This window comes from Anas acuta, chromosome 7, assembly GCF_963932015.1.
Source record: "Anas acuta chromosome 7, bAnaAcu1.1, whole genome shotgun sequence".
Lineage (NCBI taxonomy): Eukaryota > Metazoa > Chordata > Aves > Anseriformes > Anatidae > Anas > Anas acuta.
In genome coordinates this window covers 28,082,401-28,102,262 of record NC_088985.1, presented here as the reverse complement: position 1 = coordinate 28,102,262, position 19,862 = coordinate 28,082,401, and the positions used below count along the sequence as shown (strand labels likewise).

The 19,862-nt window shown below is 42.4% G+C and overlaps 2 protein-coding genes across 3 annotated transcripts; one reads left to right on the top strand and one right to left on the bottom strand.

The window, feature by feature from the left end:
- The first annotated feature begins 59 nt into the window (after positions 1-59).
- Positions 60-2,610, top strand: BBIP1 (BBSome interacting protein 1). The gene is made up of 3 exons (XM_068688515.1): positions 60-217; positions 302-482; positions 2,376-2,610. The coding sequence occupies exons 1-2, from the start codon at positions 172-174 to the stop codon at positions 457-459; spliced, it is 204 nt and encodes a 67-aa protein (XP_068544616.1). The 5' UTR covers positions 60-171; the 3' UTR covers positions 460-482; positions 2,376-2,610.
- On the bottom strand, positions 694-17,387 carry PDCD4 (programmed cell death 4). 2 transcript variants are annotated; one of them, XM_068688513.1, is made up of 13 exons: positions 17,190-17,387; positions 15,013-15,118; positions 13,658-13,754; positions 10,248-10,547; positions 9,577-9,671; positions 7,807-7,920; positions 7,350-7,571; positions 6,973-7,070; positions 5,646-5,760; positions 4,753-4,860; positions 3,592-3,702; positions 2,733-2,872; positions 694-1,447 (listed from the first exon to the last, which is right to left on the bottom strand). In XM_068688513.1, the coding sequence occupies exons 3-13, from the start codon at positions 13,695-13,697 to the stop codon at positions 1,387-1,389; spliced, it is 1,404 nt and encodes a 467-aa protein (XP_068544614.1). In that variant the 5' UTR covers positions 13,698-13,754; positions 15,013-15,118; positions 17,190-17,387; the 3' UTR covers positions 694-1,386. The 2 variants fall into 2 exon arrangements, with proteins under 2 accessions (XP_068544614.1, XP_068544615.1); XM_068688514.1 differs by lacking the exon at positions 17,190-17,387 and adding an exon at positions 15,264-15,409.
- Between the last annotated feature and the right edge of the window lie 2,475 nt (positions 17,388-19,862).

Here is a 19,862-nt window from a genome sequence, read left to right as displayed (position 1 = left end):
GCGGCCAGGTCAACCTCGCGGGACTACCCCAGGGCCTCGCTGCCGGCATTCCTGCCCGCACCGTAAGGACTACATTTCCCAGCATGCACCGAGGGATACGCCCCCGCATGCAGAGCGCTGCGCCGCGCGGTGCACGCCGGGATTTGTAGTTCTCCTGGCAGCGGCGGCGCCATGCCGGAGGGGAAGGCTGCGTTCCGCGAGGTGCTGCCCAAGCAAGGTAGGGGCGGGCGGGTATGGCCCGGCCCGGCTCGGCACGGCCCCAGCGCGCTGCCCGCTCACCCCCTGCCTGTCCCCTCCCCAGGGCAGCTCTCGACCGAGGACGTCCCCGCCATGGTGCTGTGCAAGCCCAAGGTGCTGCCCCTCAAGTCGGTGGCGCTGGAGAAGCTGGAGGAGCTGCAGCGGGCGGCGGCCGAGGCAGCCGGGAGGGCCTCGGGGGGGGCGCCGGGCACGCAGCGTTAGCGCCGGGAGCCGCCCGGCCACAGGTAGGGGGAGGGGATAGGGGCTGGGGGGCGTGTTAAAGGTGTTTTAACAACACTTTTTAAAATTGTTACTCGTAATTTAAGTGCTTAGTCACCGCTCTCTCACATCTTCTAACTCGTAGTGTGATAGATGTATGCCTTAACCCTCACCCGTCAGAGATGGGAGCAGTTCAGTTTTAAAACATCATTTTAAAAATGAAGACAGAAAGCAGAGTTTCACAAAAAAATATTTTTAATATGTTTTGACCAGAACGTTTCACTTTTCCAGTTACATAGAAAAAACATTTCGACTGGTTTGGTAGGTGGTAGCTGGAACATCTAAAACCGACCTGCGTTTTGCCCCAGAACAGGTGAATTTGGCCCATGACCCAACAACTCCGTTTCCATGGGCTCTTTACAACAAAGAAATAGCTTTTTTTTTTTTTTTTCTCCCAAAGCACAGTATTTCTTCAGCAGCAATGAAAATGGGATCACAGCAGCTTAACTTGACCCTTCTATAAAGCTTTGTACAAGCCAGTGATTTCATGACGAAGACACTGTCCTTGAAAGAAAGAGCGGCAGTCAAACATCGATGCAAACATGGAATGATTAGGTCACAACGTATGGCACTTATAAAAAGGTAGCTTATTTGAAGGCACCACCACAGCGGAGTGGCCAGTTGTTCTACTATATGCCAAAAAAAAAAGTTTTCTGAAATTTATAAAACTATTTTAAAAAAAATGATTTGTACCCCAAAGATGTGTTTTTAAAAAAATATGAACTGTGCTAAGCAACTCTTAGAATTCTGGTATACAATATATGTGCGTACATATATACACACACACCAACAAGCACGCGTGTCTGTATATATATAGATATCTATCTCTTGTCCCTTTAAACTTCAGGCTTCAGGAGTCAGTTCCCACATTCAGTAGCTTTCTAGTTTAAGCCGGCCTCCATCTCCTTCGCTCACAAAACGCTTCCTGCCCCTGTAAGAAAGCACAAAGTATATTTTCAGGAAGTTTATAGTGGCGTAATTTCTTTTTCTCATCTATCACTGTGAAGAATCTTCTCTTGATCTTGGGAGTCAAATACAAGGTATAAAAGATTCAGCAAGATAAAGCTGACAATCACCCTTCAACTGCTGAAAATTCATCTGCATCTCACATCTTGGTTCATTTCTAGGAAGCTTTTCAAAATTTGCATCGTCAAGTTCTTTCTGCTTTGCTTACCTTTTTCTATTTATTTTTGTAATTCATACTTGCAAAAGATGCTGGCCTGAAAGCCTAAAATTGTCATTTTTCTACCCCAAATTGAAGTACATAAGCCAAAAATGCCTCTCAATATATTCGTGAGAATTGAAGTATAATCAAGCATTTGCTGCAGTGATGACTTTCAACCCTCCTACTCCCCAAGCCCACAAAACAGTTGGTATCGGAATACAGACTAACTCAATATTAAGCCTGAAGTCCACATGTGGAGGCTGCTTTCAATGAAGTCACTAAACCTTCCAAACCTGATTTTTTGCAAGCTGTCAAGATGCTTTAAGAAGCCTAAGGAAACACCCGGACTGGAAAAGATGTAACAAGCAATGTTCCCAATGCGCAAAATTGTGAGTAATGGTTTTAACATCAAATTTAAATTTTTACACACATTTCCCACAGGAAATGAAACTGAGCAGTAAGGAGAGAAAAGAATACTGATGACCTGCAGTTCAAACAAACACTAACAAAACAAAAAGCACCTTACAAAGCCCACGATGGGCAGATAGTAAAGGATCAGGTACGTGGGGCTTACGCCGCATAAATATCCCGGTTCCTTCTGAACAAAAAAGGAGAATTGGTTGTCTAATCCTAGAACTCTGCTAATGCTGTTTAGTATATTTAAGCTATTTTTCAAGCTTTGTTTTTCTTCCAGCTTTGCCTGCATGGATCATTGTGACATCTGACTCTTGCGTCTCAGTGATGCGCTGATCTCTGCCCAGGAAATCGGCAAAGCTGAGAGGAGAGGCGGGCCTTTGTCCTCTGCAGAGCAGACAGGCATGGTGCCTGGGATTCAGCAGAGGCCCTGCTTTGCTCAAATATTTATTCCAGCCTCCATGTAAAAGGTTTTGTATTAGTGCAGCTTTTTAATAAACGGTTTCCCAGTCCAACCCTCTTCTGTTTTTCCATCTTTCCTAGTTTTGGGTTCCAATCTCTAACACTCGGGTCATGAAGATCCTGCTTTCTGTTACCTACAGTGGGGATAAAAAGCAGTATCTAGTAAAACACCTACCTTGAAGGACAGAGGTCTCTCAGTGGTTTGGAGATGATTCCGGCCTGAAAGCATTCCTCTACAAACCGCTCCAGCACAGAATAGGAGTGTGGCACATCCAGGTTAATGTCAGGGATTTCACAGTAAACTCGTTCGTAGCCCTGCAGTGTAAGAAAGCAAATGATCTGGTTATTCAATGATTATATTATTTTAAAACGCCCTTTTGCACTCAGAGGATGATTTTTATGTAATTTCATGTATACTTCAGACAGTTTCAACAAACTGAAAGCAGAGCACCTGCAAATTAGTGGCAAAGCAAGGTATAATACCAACCAATACCACAGTATTACGTAACTACCCATCTATATAAATACACCAGCTGAATTTTTAAGCTTCTTAAGTCATACATTCTGTGCTATCTGGATTTCTGCGATAGCCAGGCTGCTTTTGCACGGGTAGTAACAGAAGGAAGAAAACACACTTCTTGATTATGAAGTATACTGGATACGAAAAATAATTTTAAAGACACGTAGCTATATCACAGCATACTATGATTGATTTTATGCAATTAAATGATAAAAAAGCAGTTGAAAAATCTTAGAGTGAAGATTCAGATATTCTGTACCCCACAGCTGAAGAGAAAACCGCTGCTCAGAACCCCTTTGTACTCCCTCCAATACACAAGAAAGGTGTATGAGGAAAATGCCATTTTCTGTATGAGATAATGGCATTATCTGTATGGGATACAGAGTGACCGTGGAGGGAAGGGAGGAAAAAAGCAGCAGAGTCAGCAATGGACTATAAATACTTATTAAAAGTGGGTAAAAACTAAGCAAGTTTTTAAAGACCTCATCCAGTATTCTGTAAGTGCCACACTTACTCTTTTCATTTGGTCCACAGTGATGACAGAAGATCTCCAGAGAGATTTCAGCAAATCCAGCATCATTTTAAAGGTTTTTTCTCCAGTTGACTCCAAAACCATCACGATTGCCTAAAACAAATCATGTAAGCATTTTAACTGAAAAGAAAATAGTGGTTAAAGTACACATGTAAGCACATGAAGTACAAAATGCAATGAACACATTACTGTGCATTTTCTGACGAGACAGGTCCATTCGTTACAAGCAGTCACAATTCCAGTATATTATTATTTGAAAAGAAAGACTGATGAAAAGTTATTTGCATAAAGATAAAAGGTATAAAGAAAAAGAAAAAAAAAGCAGAAAGGACTAGACAGAGTGCAGAATATTTCCTGGTTTGAGAGGTATATGACTACCCATCTGGTTGCTGCAGCACAGATGAATTTTGTGTCTATGATTTTTGCATCCAGGACTTTAGAGGAAAATTTACAACTTAACCGGTCTCCACAAACCCCATCAACCAAGAGGTATCTGTTTTCTATCCTAAGAGGATTTTCTAAAAGGAGTCAATTTATTGAAAAGTAAATGTTGCAGTTCGTGGGTGTTTGGTGTTACTGGTGAACAACCATCTCCCAGTTTGGCAGGTAAGAGTACAATTCCGAACAGTCACCTTCCACATAAAACAAAGATCCTTCTCTCATATAGTCTGGTTCTAAAACATCTCAAAGCTTTTTACAGATGTACTAGAAGGAATAATTCCACCCTAAAGAGAAAGCTTCATAACTTAACAAAAATAGGGAACACCCATTAGAATACACAGATGTCTAAAATCTGTTGTAGTACGGAACTAAAACAAGTCAACACCAATACAAGCTATGACTTTGCTACTATTCCTCAGCAGAAAATAAGCTGACCTCTTATTTCTCAGAGATCTGTAATAATCTAAACACAACAAAAAAAATTAACTCTGGATATTCCCAGAGGGACCAGCAACTTCTTGCACAACATACACACAGTGAACACATAAACCATTAGCTTGACATGAAATAATTTAGTTATTTAAATAACATCAGAACTTGCAACCTCAGCTTCAAATTCCAGTTACGTTATATGCATGCCCACATCAAAACAAAATCTGTTGGCTTTACTGGCAATCCTCAAAGGGACTGATTTCTCCTTACTTCATACACAAGTTCATGGTGAAAATGGGGTACTTCCAGTTCCTGAAGGCAACGTTCAGCTTCCAGTACATCTCCGGAAAGCAAATACTCTTTCAGCAGCATATCAATCTATTGAATTTTAAAACAAAACAAAACTAATTAGATACAAGATTTAAAAGCTGTCAACTGTTTTGATGATGATCTGTTTTTTCATGCTGTATAATCAACCTGGCAGCAAGTTAGTTCCTGAAACTTGCAGCTAGTGTTTTTATAAACGTAATTAAATTGAGACCTGAAACACAAAGTAAGCCAAATACCTGCTCATAATGTAATACAGATATGCAAGCACATTGTTTTGTAAGATACCTACATAAATTTATCTTCTCACTTGAGCTCCTGTCATCTGCTACACTCACAAACTAGGAATTACAATGTGACTGCTTCCTTTAAACCTCCTTGCTTCATAGCAGGGACCACCAAGCTTCCCTGTTTCTGCCTCCTCCCTCTTTTTTGAGTTATTACAGTGCTTTTAATCACTGATGCCAAAAAGATAGTTTAGTTTAGCCAGTTTCATGTTGGCTCCTCTATTACTTCATCATTTTGTACTGTGAACTCCTAAAAGCTAAGTGCTTAAAATTTTGCTTAAAGTAAGAATAGGTGTAATCTTGCAATAAAGAGTATTACCTAGTATGTTTCCCCCCCCCCACTGACCACTACAGACATCCATTTCCATCCACAAATGGATCTACATCAGTTTTTAAAACCTACTTTGTATAAAAAAATAAATAAAATAAAAGACAACACTCGAGACATCATTTTGCTATGGGATGTATGCATCTCTTTGCTCCATCCCAAACAAGGTAAGCTTAGACAAACAGTAAACTCTGGGGAGAAGAGTTTTGTACGTGAGTTACCTCTTTAACAAGGTGTTTCACAGACTGCTGGCCGCCTCCTGACCCCCACACGTTGTCTATACGCTTTCCGCCCTTTGTCACACTCAGCAACACAGTGGCTCGGTCCAGAGCCGCTCTAGAAAGAGAAATTCAAATTTTAGTAAAGTTTCATAATAAATCTCTAGAAGACATCTGTAGCATCAACACCCTCACCCCCACCATTCTTCTCTGACCAAAGTGATCCTATCTCTGGGAAAAGGTCAGGTTTAGTAACTCCATTGGGCCTTCCAGATGAAGACGCCAGCAAGAGAACCCTTCCTGTGCTCTCTTTCTGCCACCCTTACGCTTTCGGTTATGCTGTGCTCTGAACAGGGAACAATCCTGCAATGGTAGTGTTTCTGTGTCATCAGTGCAGAACCTGAAACAGTCTCATAGGAAAGAATTTAATAGTTTCTTTTGTAGAGAGGAACTGGGCTCCAACAAAAATGCAGGTTAGCATGTGCATCTCAGAACAAGAGGCTTGAGTTGTTTCCATGCTGAAAAGTGGCTTTTGTACTGAAATGTTTTCTGTCTAAAGAATTGTGAAACCTTTGGAATTTAAGCCAAGACAGCATTTCAGAAGGCAAATATGTAGTTGCAAAAATGTTGTGAACTAGGGAAGTTTGTTGTTTCATTGAGAAAAAAAACAGTGAAAAAAAAAAAAGACAGCTCCAGTTAAGCACCATTAGAAGTTGTATGAGTTTTAGCATCTCAGTATCAAGCCTGAAACATACTTATGGGGAAAGAATTAAAAATGCATGGCTAGTTACTGAAATGCTCCTCTTTGCTCAGAGATTGCTCCTTCAGACTTCTCACCCTGGAACTGAAAACAATTCTATTTATTGATAAATGAAACATCACAAAGGAAGTCTAGGAAGGCACTACACAAACTTAAAATCTTTGTGAGGCAAAACACTTGATCACTTGCATATTTCATAACATATTTACAGCAGCTGTCCTGATGCTATTAGTCTTTAGTCGCATTAAAGACTTTTCTCTGTAGAAAACACAACCTTCTATAGTCACGTCTAGTTTCAGCTCAGGTTATCCCTCCCAAAACGTAAGCCAGACAAAAAAACTGACAAGTTGAACTCCAGTATATTGAATATAGTTTTAAGGCACTTTCAGTATTTCTCCTCTGGCATCAGCAATTCTGGATTTTGTTGTTGCAGATGTGGGTTTTTGATAGTTTGAAATTAGAAAAGCAATTACAGAACCACATGGTTCATCCTGAAGCCTCATATTCACGATTTTCTTCTTAGGCATGTGGAATAGAAAAAAATGTTGCTATAGAAAGCAAGGAACTTACCGAGCTTGGATGCAATCCACAGTTCCTTTGTAGCCATCTATGTAAGTACTGCTTAAAATCCCATCTCCAACAGCTCTAGCTATAAACTGGCCCACCAACTATAAAAAAAAAAAAAGAAGCATTTTTTAAATAAACCTTGAATTTCAAAACAGCTTAAGTAGAAAGTTACAACGTATTTGGTTTTAAGATTTTATTTAAATGAGACAGCTCAAAGTAGAAAACACAGCCTGGGAAACTGGATAGGGGATTACAGATACCAAGACGATCTATAGCTGTTTTTCAAAATGCAGAGCCTTGTTTCAATTTGCTTGATGAATTTTAGCTGTAATTTAGAAGGAAAAGGTTTTGACTTCTACCACAAAAATTTGCAGATATACCTGGGGTGCCCTGGGAGAATCCAACACCAATTCAGGTAGGTCTTTAAGCAGTTTGTCAAATGATTTTTCCACGTCAGTTTTGCTTACTACTGTCCCGCAAAGGTCGGAGATAAGCTTAGATGTCATTTCCCTGTGGCTAGCCTTCCCCTCCAGCGCCAAGGAAACAGCCAGCACTGGCACGCTGTATTTCATTTCACCGAGGTTTAGATCCTTCAGCATCTCCTGAATAAGATTTGAAAAACAAAACAGATTAACATTTCATCATTTCAATATTAAATATATATTATAAACAAATACGTATACACACATACACGTACGCTTCTGCTTATGTAATGAATAGAACTGCTTAGCTATTTTTACTGCACATTTCTTGCCAACGCTCATTTACAGCTGGCAGTTGGATTCCCTCGTGCACTACAGGTTTGCCCCCTGAAGTAAATAAAGGCATGTGACATACCGAAACCTCGTTAGTATCTCCATGTTCGAAATATTCCTGTATGATTGGTGTCAGAGTTTTCTCAAATGCTCTTTCATCCAGAGGTAGAACTACTGTTTCGTAGACACAGTTCTCCTATTTCAAAAGAAACAAAAGCATAAACCCTTTTGTAAACAGTAGTCACTTCTTAAATCTTCAGCAGCATTAATAGCATCAAAAAACGCCTTCTACATCCCTAATGCTTTTACAGTCTCGGTAGTTAGTATTCTACCAGAAAACACCAGATTATGTCTCTACAGTTTAACTGTGGATGATGCTGGCTAAATGTCATGTTTCTTATATTTTGAATTTACTGTTCAATGACAGAAAATAGTTCAAACTCTGTCACTGCATTTCTGCTGACACCATACGAACACAGAGATCAAGTACCTATGTACTCAAGGGAGGGTGACAGAAACTCCTGTTAAAGCCCAGCTGAGTTATCTGTGCTGCAACAGAAGATTTAACTTCTAGCAGCCTTCCCTGCAATGGCACTTCTGTCCCTGACAGCACGACAACAAGCCTGCCTGTTTTCCCTCTTCCCTGGAGGGACTTTGTGATCAGACAGGTGATAGTATGAAAGAGAAAGGCATTTTCAGAACATTTGTGAGTGAAGACATTCCCTAAAGAGAAAAAGGAATCACACAGCAGCTGCCTCCTGTATAACCTGGTCCCGAGGAGTTCTCCACTATAATTCAGTTCCTCAAAGACTACAGAAGTAATACTCAGAGCAATACTAGAGATCAAAGCAATATTTAAAAGAAAAAGAAGCTTCCAACTAATATCTATCAGAAGGAAGCTTTCCACGGTCAAGAATTCCAGCAGAAGACCAAAAGCCTATTTTTCCCTATCTCAATAGACTATGTTTACGAAAAGCTAAGCATGCAGGCATTCCTTGGAATATTAATTCTTCATAAAGCTTCATTTTATGAAGTCATCAGGTTCATTTTCAATAGCCATGTCTGCTGATGTCAGTGTTGAATTGCAGGAAAAAATGATTCTGAGAACAGGTTCTGACGTACCAAGATAGCATCACCTCAGCAGCTATAGTTACAAGCAGCAACCTCTGCTCAAAGGATTCCTCCATCACTCTGGGGATGTTCTGCACACCTTACTTAGGGTCTCACAAATGTATTCATCACAGAGACCTCAGTAATCTGTGTCCATAACTGGTGTTTCTCTTTCTCAGTGATTTAACTTGATACAGCACTATTTGCCCAATGAGCTTTCCATTTTTCTCCCCTGATAATGTCTGTAAGGTACAATCTTCCAGAACATATCCTAAACAAATACCAAGCAGACAAGAAACGTGTATGTTGGAAATATAAGGAAGAGAAATATAAGGAAGAGAACAATCCCTAACAGATACTGTCATGGACTAAACTCCCAACTTAAGAATCTCTGTGGTATTTTTAACTTGGTGCTTGCTTGCAATTTAGAGCAGCGTTGCAACATTCACCTCCATGGGAACAAGCAATGAAAGAACACACCTGGGAAAACCACGCTGCCTAGTCAGACACAGAGGGAAAGTTTAGGTCTAAGATCTATAGTGTTACGCTACCACACTCCTACATCACACCCCTTTAGCTAGCCAACAATCCATTACTGAACATAAAAATGAGCATTTAGTACAGCCAGTCCAACACCCGCATAACTTGTGAGGTTAAACTTTCATTAATATAAGCATCACAGCAATTTTAAGTAATAAAGGAAATCAAAACAAGCATTGTGCAAGGAAATTATTTGCCCTACCTGGTCATCATCGTAATTAGGATCCTTAATATCTACTTCTTCCACATCATACACTTGACCTGGTGTTCCCCAAACTCCTTTACCACCTGCTCCACCTGGCGAAATAGAGGACAGTAAGCAAGGACAGTCAGTTTACATGCAATAATTTCAGTTCAACCCAACATTCTTTGACTCAGTATGTGCTTGTGACCACCTCCTGACTCTAGCCATATTTGCTGAAAACGACAGAAGTGTCTCTCTGACACATTCCCACTTCAGCAACCAGTCTTTTCATTACTTTCCAGTAAGACACTAGATGAATGAAACTGTGTAAGAATTGCTGAAGTTTGAAACAACTGTACTTTTGAATATAGCCATGCTTTCAGTTTGCATTAGTAACAGTCCTGTGTACCGCCTCAACGCCAAATTGTTCAAATTTATATTCAATTTACTATTAAAAGATTACTTCAATTTACTATTAAAAGATACCTAACTCAAAGACACAAGTTACTTAATGATACTCACAAATTGTTGATATAAGATTCCACCTAGCTCCTATTGCCACCTAGCAACTAAAAAAGCAAATGCCTGCATAGACTGTGGGCTACAAGTATGGTTCTCAGTGACAACAAAATCCCTATGTTCTTGACAGAATCATCATCACAGTAATCTTTTCACTGAGCTACACCAACCTTTCTTTGGCAGACCCCTTCCCTTTCCGGACCGGGACCGCCTATCCAGGAGTTTCCCCTTTGGGCTCGTTGGAATGACAACTCCAGTCTTCTGTGTCTCTCCATTCTCGCTGACAGAGTCTCCTCGCCCAGAATCTCTGGAAGAATTTTTCCTCAACCGTCTCTTGGCTTTAGCGTTTATTTTGGCTTCAGTAATCGAAGTTGCAGGAATCCAATTTCCATTGATTTCAGTCTTTCGTTCGTCAGACCCACCATTTTCTTCATCACCGGAAAATGGAGCATCACTGAGGTTCTCAAGTTCTTAAAAAGGAGGCAAAGTGGAAATTTTGTTACTGTTTTAAAGTATTTTATGTTAGAATACCAAAATGCTGCATTTAAAATGGATTACAGCATTTAATAGCACTCATATTCAACAGGCAAGCGGTGGTGTTTGATTTAAATATGTCCACACATCACAGTAATAAGGCGTTCCTTATCCCCCTCCACATACCATCCACAATCTAAACAGAGCATATGTCAAGAGGCAGACAGCAAATGAATAAACCATTTATAAACAGGTAAACCGCAAAGAACTCCACCCGTGTTAAACAATCTATCAGAATTCCTCAGCACAGAAGGTCTAGGTGCCCTGTTATCACCCCACCCACTCATCGCCTGACTTGGAAACAAACAGAACTGCCAGTGCAGTAAATTTTGTAAGAACTCAGCAATGTTAACAGAATAATCACCGAAGTGAAATTAATTTCCTACATCATCAAGCAACATTCCTCTCATTCAAGGAATTTCAAACAAAGCTCACCATCTGGAAAAATCAATGATTTACACTTTAAAGAGTACAAGAATGAGATCACTAATTTCTGTTTTTAAAGGTATGAAAAAAGTGCAGTTTAATACAAAATCTGGAGAGGTTGGTAACAAACTTTGAAACAATATGATCTGTCTTCTTTAGGGATTGTTCCTTACTGTGGGGTAGGTCTTCTTCTAAAAATTACCATGTTTTTTTTCCCCAGTACAAACATATGTAACAGGACCTGTTTCCTTTTAAAACACCCTCTGCACAATGAAAAAAGCCCTCTCACAACTTAAGAATCCAAAAATATCTCACAGCATTGAAAGGTGCAATAATTTCATTGATTGTCACAATTTTCTTAAGTTAGATACAAATTTTAAATGTGCATTAAAGTCTTGTATTTCAGAGAGTTAGACTTTCCCCCACATGAACTCTATGGTTCAGCAGAATGTTTTATTTAGCGCAAAAGTCCCTGTAATTTTTTCTTCCCCCTCTTCTTCCTTCTTTTTTTTCTGCAGTTGGTAGAGTCTCACAGCCACAGCCTATGGCCCCAACCCCAGGATGTACACTGATGAGGCGCACAGAAGAAGCTGCTTTTCCAGCTGTGCCAAACCTGCTTTACAGAAAAGTTTGCAGCCCTAAACCCAGAACATGAAGAGTATTTTAAACTTCTATTTGAAGGTAGCCAAATATATTACTTTACCATTCCAATACATTCTAATTAAAAACGTTCATTTGGCAACAGTTCTCAGAACAGGATTTTTTTTTTTCAATTCAAAACAAGCTCATGAAAATGTTTTGAAAGCAAAGTGCACTAATAAAATATTTCCAACCTCAAAGTATTTACTCATATCAAAGAGGACACTGCACTGCAAAATGAAGAAATCCTGATGCAACTGCCTCCTTCATGATCAAAGAAGCAACATTTAGATATTAGTGCTCACAGATGTGAATGCTATAGCTGAACAATAATGCAGTCATTCCCATATAAGCTTCATCTTTCCACTCATTACTCCCACAAAAGCATTCCCTTTATGCTTGCAGCAAGCTAAAAAAAGAAAAGCATCCATTACGTACAGAAAAGAATTCCCACAACAAGCACTCTCAGCTTTATAATATTTTAATACCACAATGAAAGATTTGCATAAAGCTAGCAGAGGGCAAAAAAGCAAAACTGAACAGGTTTCCTTCCTTCTCTTCCCCAGGGAGCCCTCGCCAGCAGAACCAGCTCATCTCAGATAACTGAATTAAGATTCTGCACCATGCCCAGTCTCCCATGAATTTCTCCAGTTCAGACCTGCAACCAGGCTATACAGGATCTACACTCTTCGATGACCACTTATTTCTCTCCATTTTCAAAGAAAATGGTCAACATTTAATTAACACAAGTCAATCATGACTTTGACTACTAAGGAAAAAAGGGGGAGACTACAGTGTAGCCTCTACACAGTCCCAATCTCAGGTTCAAGTCTAAATTTAATCACCCACAGGAAACATCCAACCCATAAGATTCAGGATTTCATACTGCATTACTGATTTCTTACTACATTTTCTTTTAACTTTTACGTAACACCACCTGTAGCCTCTTACTCCACAATACTGTGACCTACTGGCCCTCCACTGTTAGTCACCTAATTAGGTTGAGAAAAAAAACAGATTAAAGTTAAACTAGCTTTGAATAATTTTATAAATCTCTTTCATTAGAAGTACACAAAAAATGACGTAGATCTTTCCAATGTCTCATTTTAACATCACATATACAAGCAGGAACAGCATCCTATACACTTTAAGGCTTTGCTTACCACGTATTAAAAAGTTATCCAAATTGATCTAATTAACCTGCTATTAAGCCTAGCAGGCAGAGTTGAAAGCTGTGCTTTTATGGGCACTACTATTAGACAAAAAGAACGTTCAGCAAATACTTACCTACCTACAAGTTTCATTTGACCAAATTAGATCAATTTAGATATCTCACAGCCTCCCATCCATTATCCAAACGTCATTCTAAAATGCTGAGAAGCAACGCATCTTCTGCAGCAAACTAATTCAAGCTTAAAGTAAGAGTTCATATGCAGAATGCTGCCACTTCAACTGCATTGCATACTATCTATAACATATATGTAATTTAAAAAAAAAAATATTACAAAACCTACAAAAACTAATTGACATAAGAAGGTTGGTGCAGATCATCACAATCTCTGGAAGGCACATAAAAACAACATGAAATTACATTAATTTGACCAAGCATGATAAAATGTGCTTGTGATATGGACCAAGCTGTCAATTTCAAGGCAGTTTCACACCTGCCTTTACACCTGCACTACTGAAAAATCACATGACAGAGTCGAAAGTCACTATTTACTAACTTCTGGGAGAAATATTATATTCATTATTATTTTCAGAGAAGCTTCAAAATAAACATCAAGCAGGATATTGTAACATATACTTGAACTAAATACCCTTTAAAAAAAAAACAACTTCACCACATATTCTGTAAATATGTGAAGTTTTTTTCTTAAAGCAGTAGTGTTAAAAATTAACAGGCAATACAATTTACAACAGAGAACACTTTAGGTCAGCTAAGCAAATATAAGTAAAAGGTACCGAATCTATTACTTACCTGTTGTGTTAACATAAACGTGCTCCTTTTCTATTTCCATAGTTGCTTAACAGAACTGACTGTGAAATGTAAAGTCTCAACGCTTTCCCTTCAGGGCCTAAACGGAAAAGGAGAAGCCCAGGTGAAGAAAAGCACTAGACTAAATCCAAAAGGAGTACAGAGCTATAAAGGCTTCACTCACAAAATATGTTTAAGTTATACTTAACTACCAGTAGGCACTGAAAAACTCCTGAGAAGGTAGAAGATGTAACATGAGACAGCACCACCCTTAAACACATCTATCTAAGCCTTTAAGTCTCAGCAGTTGTCAGTTCTGCTGCTTATATAGGAGGAACCAGGATAAAAACCGTTATGTTAAGGGTACAAGCCCCCTGTATGCAGCTTTTGTAAGTTGATAAGTCACCTCTATCAACCTAGGACCGTCCACCTCTGCAGAGCAGTTATCTACACAAGCACGCAATATCAATGTAATAATTGCATCCACAAGAGAAATGTTCTTCAGGTTGAACTATACTGATAAAATGGTACCAGTTTATCAAGTTCAGACAAATCCTTAAAAAACAAGACATTTTTGTTCCTCCCCTCAAGGACACCGTGGTTATATTTTAACATATGTGTTTATGTACAACTGGCAAACTTTCACGTCTCTGTGCCAATCAGCACAGGCTAAGTTAGAACATTTCACTTTTTTTTGTTACTCTCTTTTCCCAGCAGCTGCTATTCCACAAACCACCACAGGTCACTGTGAAAGAGCTCATCCCTCCCGAGCTCATCCATCTTCCCTTTATGTACACAAAATTAAAGCAGCCTCACAACTCCTCGTGCACTTTTTTTTTTACCTGTGAGATCCTCACAGATCATTTTGTAGCGCTGTGACTATGACCAGTAGGTGCCTGTCCCATCAGAATACCGTGGCTCTTCTTTCTCATCCATTGCTGCCCTGAAAGCAGCTTACCGTTGAGTGGCAAGATTGTGACACCAAACGGCATCGCTCCCTTCCGCTTTTCTCCTTTCCTGGTTTTCCCCTTTTATGCCCACTTTCCTGCCACAGACCTACCAACTGCACATGATTCATGGCAGCGCGCTGACAGGAAAGGAACTGAAGGGTTAGGGCACGGTACCAAACTGCCACCACCTTGTTATTTCCCAACATCCATCCCAACAGTTAATTTAATGCAGTACACAATCCTCCTTGTCCCCATACTATTTTTAATCATGGAACATCACAAATATTCAGCGTTGGAAGGGACACATTGAGCCCAACCCCCTGGCACCACACAGATCTACCCACAGCTTCAGAACAGGGAATTCTGCCTCACATTTGCTCAATTCAGACACGTTTGCGTGGTGTTTACCTCACACAGTCATCCAGCAGCTCCTCCTCAGGGCTGGCCGTGCGGTGGGTCTATGCCAGCAGCGCTGCACCCCTCCCAGCGGGACGTCCCATCAGCCGCTGCACCTCTTTGAAAAAGCAGACAAAACCCCCAAATTCAGCACCAATTAACAGAAAGACGTCGTTTATAACAGAACTTTAGGTTTCAGGTGGGATAATAGGCGTCGATTAGAGCCCTGGCTGCAGCTCCCCCACAGCAGGGCTGCCCCGCACCTCACGGGAGCCCCTCGGGGCCCGCCGGGCCGGGCGCCTCCCCTCAGCCCTCAGCCGGGAGCGGGACCGTTAGGGGCGGGGCGGGGCGGGGCGGGGCCGGGCTCGGCTCGGTTCGGCTCCGCTCGGCTCCGCTCGGCCGGGCCCCGCCCCCCGGCCCCGCTTGTTTGGGTTTTCTTCCCCCCAGCGACACGGCTGCGAGCGGCGCCGCTGATTGGCTGGCTCCCGCCCGCCGCCTCGGCCAATCAGCGGACTGGAGTGGGGAGGTGGGGGGGGGCTCGGCCCGCTGGGCAGAGAAGGGAGAGGAGGGGGGCGAGACCACGAGGGGCGGGGGGAGCGGGACGGAACCATTCGGGCGGGGAGGGGGCCGCGGCTGGGCTGTGTGGCCTGTACCTACACCCCTACAGTCCTACACCACTACACCCCACAGTCCTACACCCTGCACACCTACAGTCCTACACCCTCACCCAGCCCCAAACCTCCACCTTCCTGCCTCATGTGCAGGTTTGACATGGAGGCAGCCTCACAACCCATCCACCCATGCCCCCACACCGCCCCGCTGAGGGGTTTGTGCCCTGTAGGTTTTTCACTCCCCACAGAGAATCCCCCTCAGTTCGTCCCCTACCAGCTGGGTTTTTCGCTGTTTTTTTACATAAATGCCCCATGAGCTGAGTTTTATGGGGTTGCTAGGTATTATTCCGGTGGTATTTTGCCCCAAATCGGCGTGGTTTTGAGGGAGTTAAAAGCCAGGCTTCCCTTGTGTAAGAGGCTCCGAGTGCATTTGCTGGCCCGGCTCCACATGAATCATCAGAAGTAGGGTTAAGAATCAAAACAACAGTGATCTGGGAAACGAGCGTGCGGCGTGATTGCCGTGTTTCTAGTGATAAATGATAAATGCTGCTCCCGTCAGGCAAATGACAGGAAGAAAATCTTTCTTGTTCCTGAAGACTCCAGGTTCCAGGCATTTTTTTTCCAGGCATTTTCAAGTCGGGACAGTTTCACATGCTCACACAAGGCTTTTTTTCATAAGCAACCCAGAAGCAGCCTCAAACTATGTTGTTCCCCCCCATCAATCAAAATATAATTTCTAGTTTGCTCTTTCACCCTAACCGAGTAGTACATACCACTACAGCTCAGAAATCTGGAAAATAATTTCTATCCACTAGCAAAGATCAGGGAATTCGGCTTTCCCTGCAGCAAGACAGGAGAGGAACTTGGAAGAGGAGAAAGGAGGTGGCAGAAAAAGCATTTTGAAATAGTGACAAGAGAAGATGCCACAAAACACATGGCAAATGCTACTACCAGGTGTAAAGTACCGCAGAAAATTTGGGGGAGGATTTTTCTGGTTAAATTTTGGACTGGGTCACTTCCACGAGGCCCAAAAGCAGGGTGATTAAATCAAGAGAAGATGAACGCTCCTGAACTAACCAGCACACCGCCAGGCAAGAAAACAGAGTGGTTTTCCTTTCTTCTGCTGCACGTCTCTATTAGCACCCCGGTTATCAACCACTGAAAATCTTGTCTATGTTTGACTGTCCGTACTTTCAGATTTCTAAGACACTGTGACATGAAAAAGGACTGATGTGCATGCAAGATTATTTGTATTTTCCCACTGTTATCTACCAGCCTACTAAAAGATATCACCATTTTGCCTTCCCAGCCTCAAAACCTTAATATTGAACAGACAGAGCCAATCACACACAAATCTCTGAGCTGCAGAGAGCTGCTTGCTCCCTCCCTGCCTCCATCCCCCAGCTGTATTAATAGCCAACATACCTCCCAAATCCCCCTCGAAACAAGAGGGCAAAAAACCATGCATCGCTCAGACCAAACCCAGGTTTTCTTGGGAAAAAAAAGAAAAAAAGAAAACAGAAGAAAAAAGCCCTTCTGAGCATCTGTGGGCAGCCCGCAGCTGCCACGCGAGGTTACCTGTACCAGGAGCTCTGCCACGCTGTGCCACACCGTGTCACACCGTGTCACACCGTGTCACACCGTGCCACGCCACGCCGCGTGGGGAGCCGCTGGGAGCCCCTGCTGCCCTCCACCTGGAGCAGAGTGCTGCAAGAGAGGCGAGCGGGTCACTTCCCAGCTCTCTTCCTCCCTTAGCGCCTGCTGGGTTGTTTTCAAACTCTCCCCTCCCTTTCTCGCTCGCTGGCCAAGCCCTCCCATGACACCCAGGGGAGGAAACCATTGGCTGGAGTTCCCCAAAACGCGTGGAGCAGCCCTTCCCCAGCCTGGGTCTGGAGCACACGCACCCTCGTGGGCGTGCTGCCGGCCTTTGCTTTTCATCCCACTGTGGCCCGCGTTGGCCATCGGCCCTCCCGCACCGCAGAGAGCAGCAGAAAGCGGAGAGGTTGCCTCTGGTTAAACACATCGCAGGGCATTTTCTTTGCACTCCCCACTGCGGATTTCTCAGAGTTTTACTTTCTGTTCTTAAGTGTTTTCAAAAGGCAGCGTCTGCGATCTTGAAACCTCAGCGGTTCTGTTTGATCACAGTCTAGTCTGTCGCAGTGTCACTTAAAATATAGATTTCTATCCCTAACACAGACAGCAAAAATGTATCGTATCTGCTAAATCAATCTGCTCTGCTCAGTTCCCTGTCTCTTGGCCTTCTGGGTTCTTTGCCTTCAATGCACTTTTATTTTGTGTCTTCTGCACAGGCTTCAAGGTGCCTTCATAAAATGAACTGCAAGCACAGCAATCCCACTCCTTACCAGTCAGTGTCAGCTCTGGGTTGAAAGGATGCTAAAGCACGCCTTCACTTATTTAATGCTCAGTAATTAGATTTGCTTTTGAACATCCTCCTGCAGCCCCATGTGTGAGCTGGGGCAGGGCTGCCCTGCATCTGCAGCACCTGCTGGGGACGGGCACCTCTGGGAGGTGCAGGGGAATAGTCTCACATTTGTCTGAGGAAACTCAAGAGTCACTTGCTGAGATGTCTTTGGACAAGTGCTTTCCCAAACCCATAGCTTGCCTGTCTGTATCGTGACTTGTGCACCCTGACAGTGCACAAAACCCATCCCTGTTCGTGCTTCTGAGTGCACCCTCCTGGCAGACACCCCAGGTTCGGGTTTGCATTGTAAAACTGTTTCAGGCATGTCTCCTCTGTGTTACAGTTGTCATCTGTTCATTCTTGCCTTAACAAAGACGATCATGCCTCTGAAAAGACACTTTACAGGAAAGGGCTGAACTTGTGAAATGTGCAGAAAAAGGGAGCCCTTGATTTGCCTGTAAAGACTTCCAGACAGTGAGTTCATTTAAAAGCTAACGACCAGAAACATGTAATACTGTCCTTACCTCAGCATAATTGTCCTTTTTTTACTGGTTTACTGTGGGAGAAAATCTTAGGGAGCCACTTATTACAACAAGGTGTGTTATTGTCTTGTAATTATTATTTGACAAGCTGAGGTCTTGTGATTAATAAATCACGTGCCCGCTTTCTGTGTGTGTATAATCACATGCTCCATATTTATATTGTCAGAGGGTTACAAAATATTTACCTATGTGCATAGGACTGGCAGGAACTTCTGGGCTACCACGTCCCATATCACAGGCACCATGTGATATAATCCTTCTCACAAACTTATCAAGTTCCGTCTTCAGAACAATTTAATATTTTGCATGCACGACTGCAACTGGCAGGCTGTTCCTCCCAGATTGTCGAATGGTTAGTAACAATCATCTGTTAAAAATGTCTGATGCCTCCTTTTGCTCATTTATTATCTACCAGCACTGGCCTTTAGTACCACTAGGTCTTCCCTTTCCCTTCCTGGGAGATACTTCCATGATGTATTGACAGAGAGAAATCCTCCTGCATTGTAAAATCAAGAAAAGTAGCCTCTCATTGAGTACACCTGTGCTTTCACTGCAGCCTGGGCTGTGCCTTTCCCGTTGTTTTCTAGGATCGCACTGCTTTCTTCATGTTTCCACCACTCTGGCAACTCAGTTATTCTGTGATCAAAGTGTGAGCTGCCAGTTTGCGTGTAAGAAAGGGTTTGGTCATCTGTGCCTACGACCTTCCCTTTCTGCTGATTTCTCTCCTTGTAGCTGACTATTTTTTTTCTGTATAATACCTCAGGCCTCTTTTGTCCTGAGGTTGCTTGGTATTTTCTGTCATCAGCAATTTCACTAGTTCTCCACCAACGTTTGTGCCAAGCTCATTTACAAGAGCACTTTGCCAGATCTCCAGGAGTGACGTTTAACACCCCCTGGTAACTTCCCTCTAGCCTGGCAGTCTTGCACCCTTCTCATGGCAGGTCTTTACTGAATTTACATCTTGTGCTAAATCTCTTCTCCCCTTTTTTAGGACTTTCCACATTGCTCCGTAAGCACTGTGCAATTTAAGCCCAGATGAATGAGATCCACCCCAGTTCCCTCACCAAGCAAATGCCTTACCTTACCCAAGAAAGATAAATGGGTTTGATAAACCCATTTAATCTCACGGCATTTACCTCCCTCTCTTTACCTATCCTTTCCTTCACAGTTTGCTCTGAAGCTTTTCATATACCATTAAGCTGAAACGTTCATGCCTGTTCTTGTCCAGATCGGTTCACTTCATACACACAGGCCGTGTGCTCGCTCTGCTCCGGTCCCTAACTGGAG

What these genes read in the sequence shown, in the direction of transcription:
- PDCD4 (XM_068688513.1), bottom strand. Translation starts at nt 13,697, where the DNA reads ATGGAAATAGAAAAGGAGCACGTTTATGTTAACACAACAG. An exon ending in AAGGGGTCTGCCAAAGAAAG is followed by an intron (nt 9,672 to 10,247) that starts GTTGGTGTAGCT and finishes CTATTTCGCCAG; the next exon opens with GTGGAGCAGGTGGTAAAGGA. An exon ending in ACCATGAACTTGTGTATGAA is followed by an intron (nt 3,703 to 4,752) that starts GTAAGGAGAAAT and finishes GATTTGTTTTAG; the next exon opens with GCAATCGTGATGGTTTTGGA.
- BBIP1 (XM_068688515.1), top strand. Translation starts at nt 172, where the DNA reads ATGCCGGAGGGGAAGGCTGCGTTCCGCGAGGTGCTGCCCAAGCAAG. An exon ending in CGAGGTGCTGCCCAAGCAAG is followed by an intron (nt 218 to 301) that starts GTAGGGGCGGGC and finishes TCCCCTCCCCAG; the next exon opens with GGCAGCTCTCGACCGAGGAC.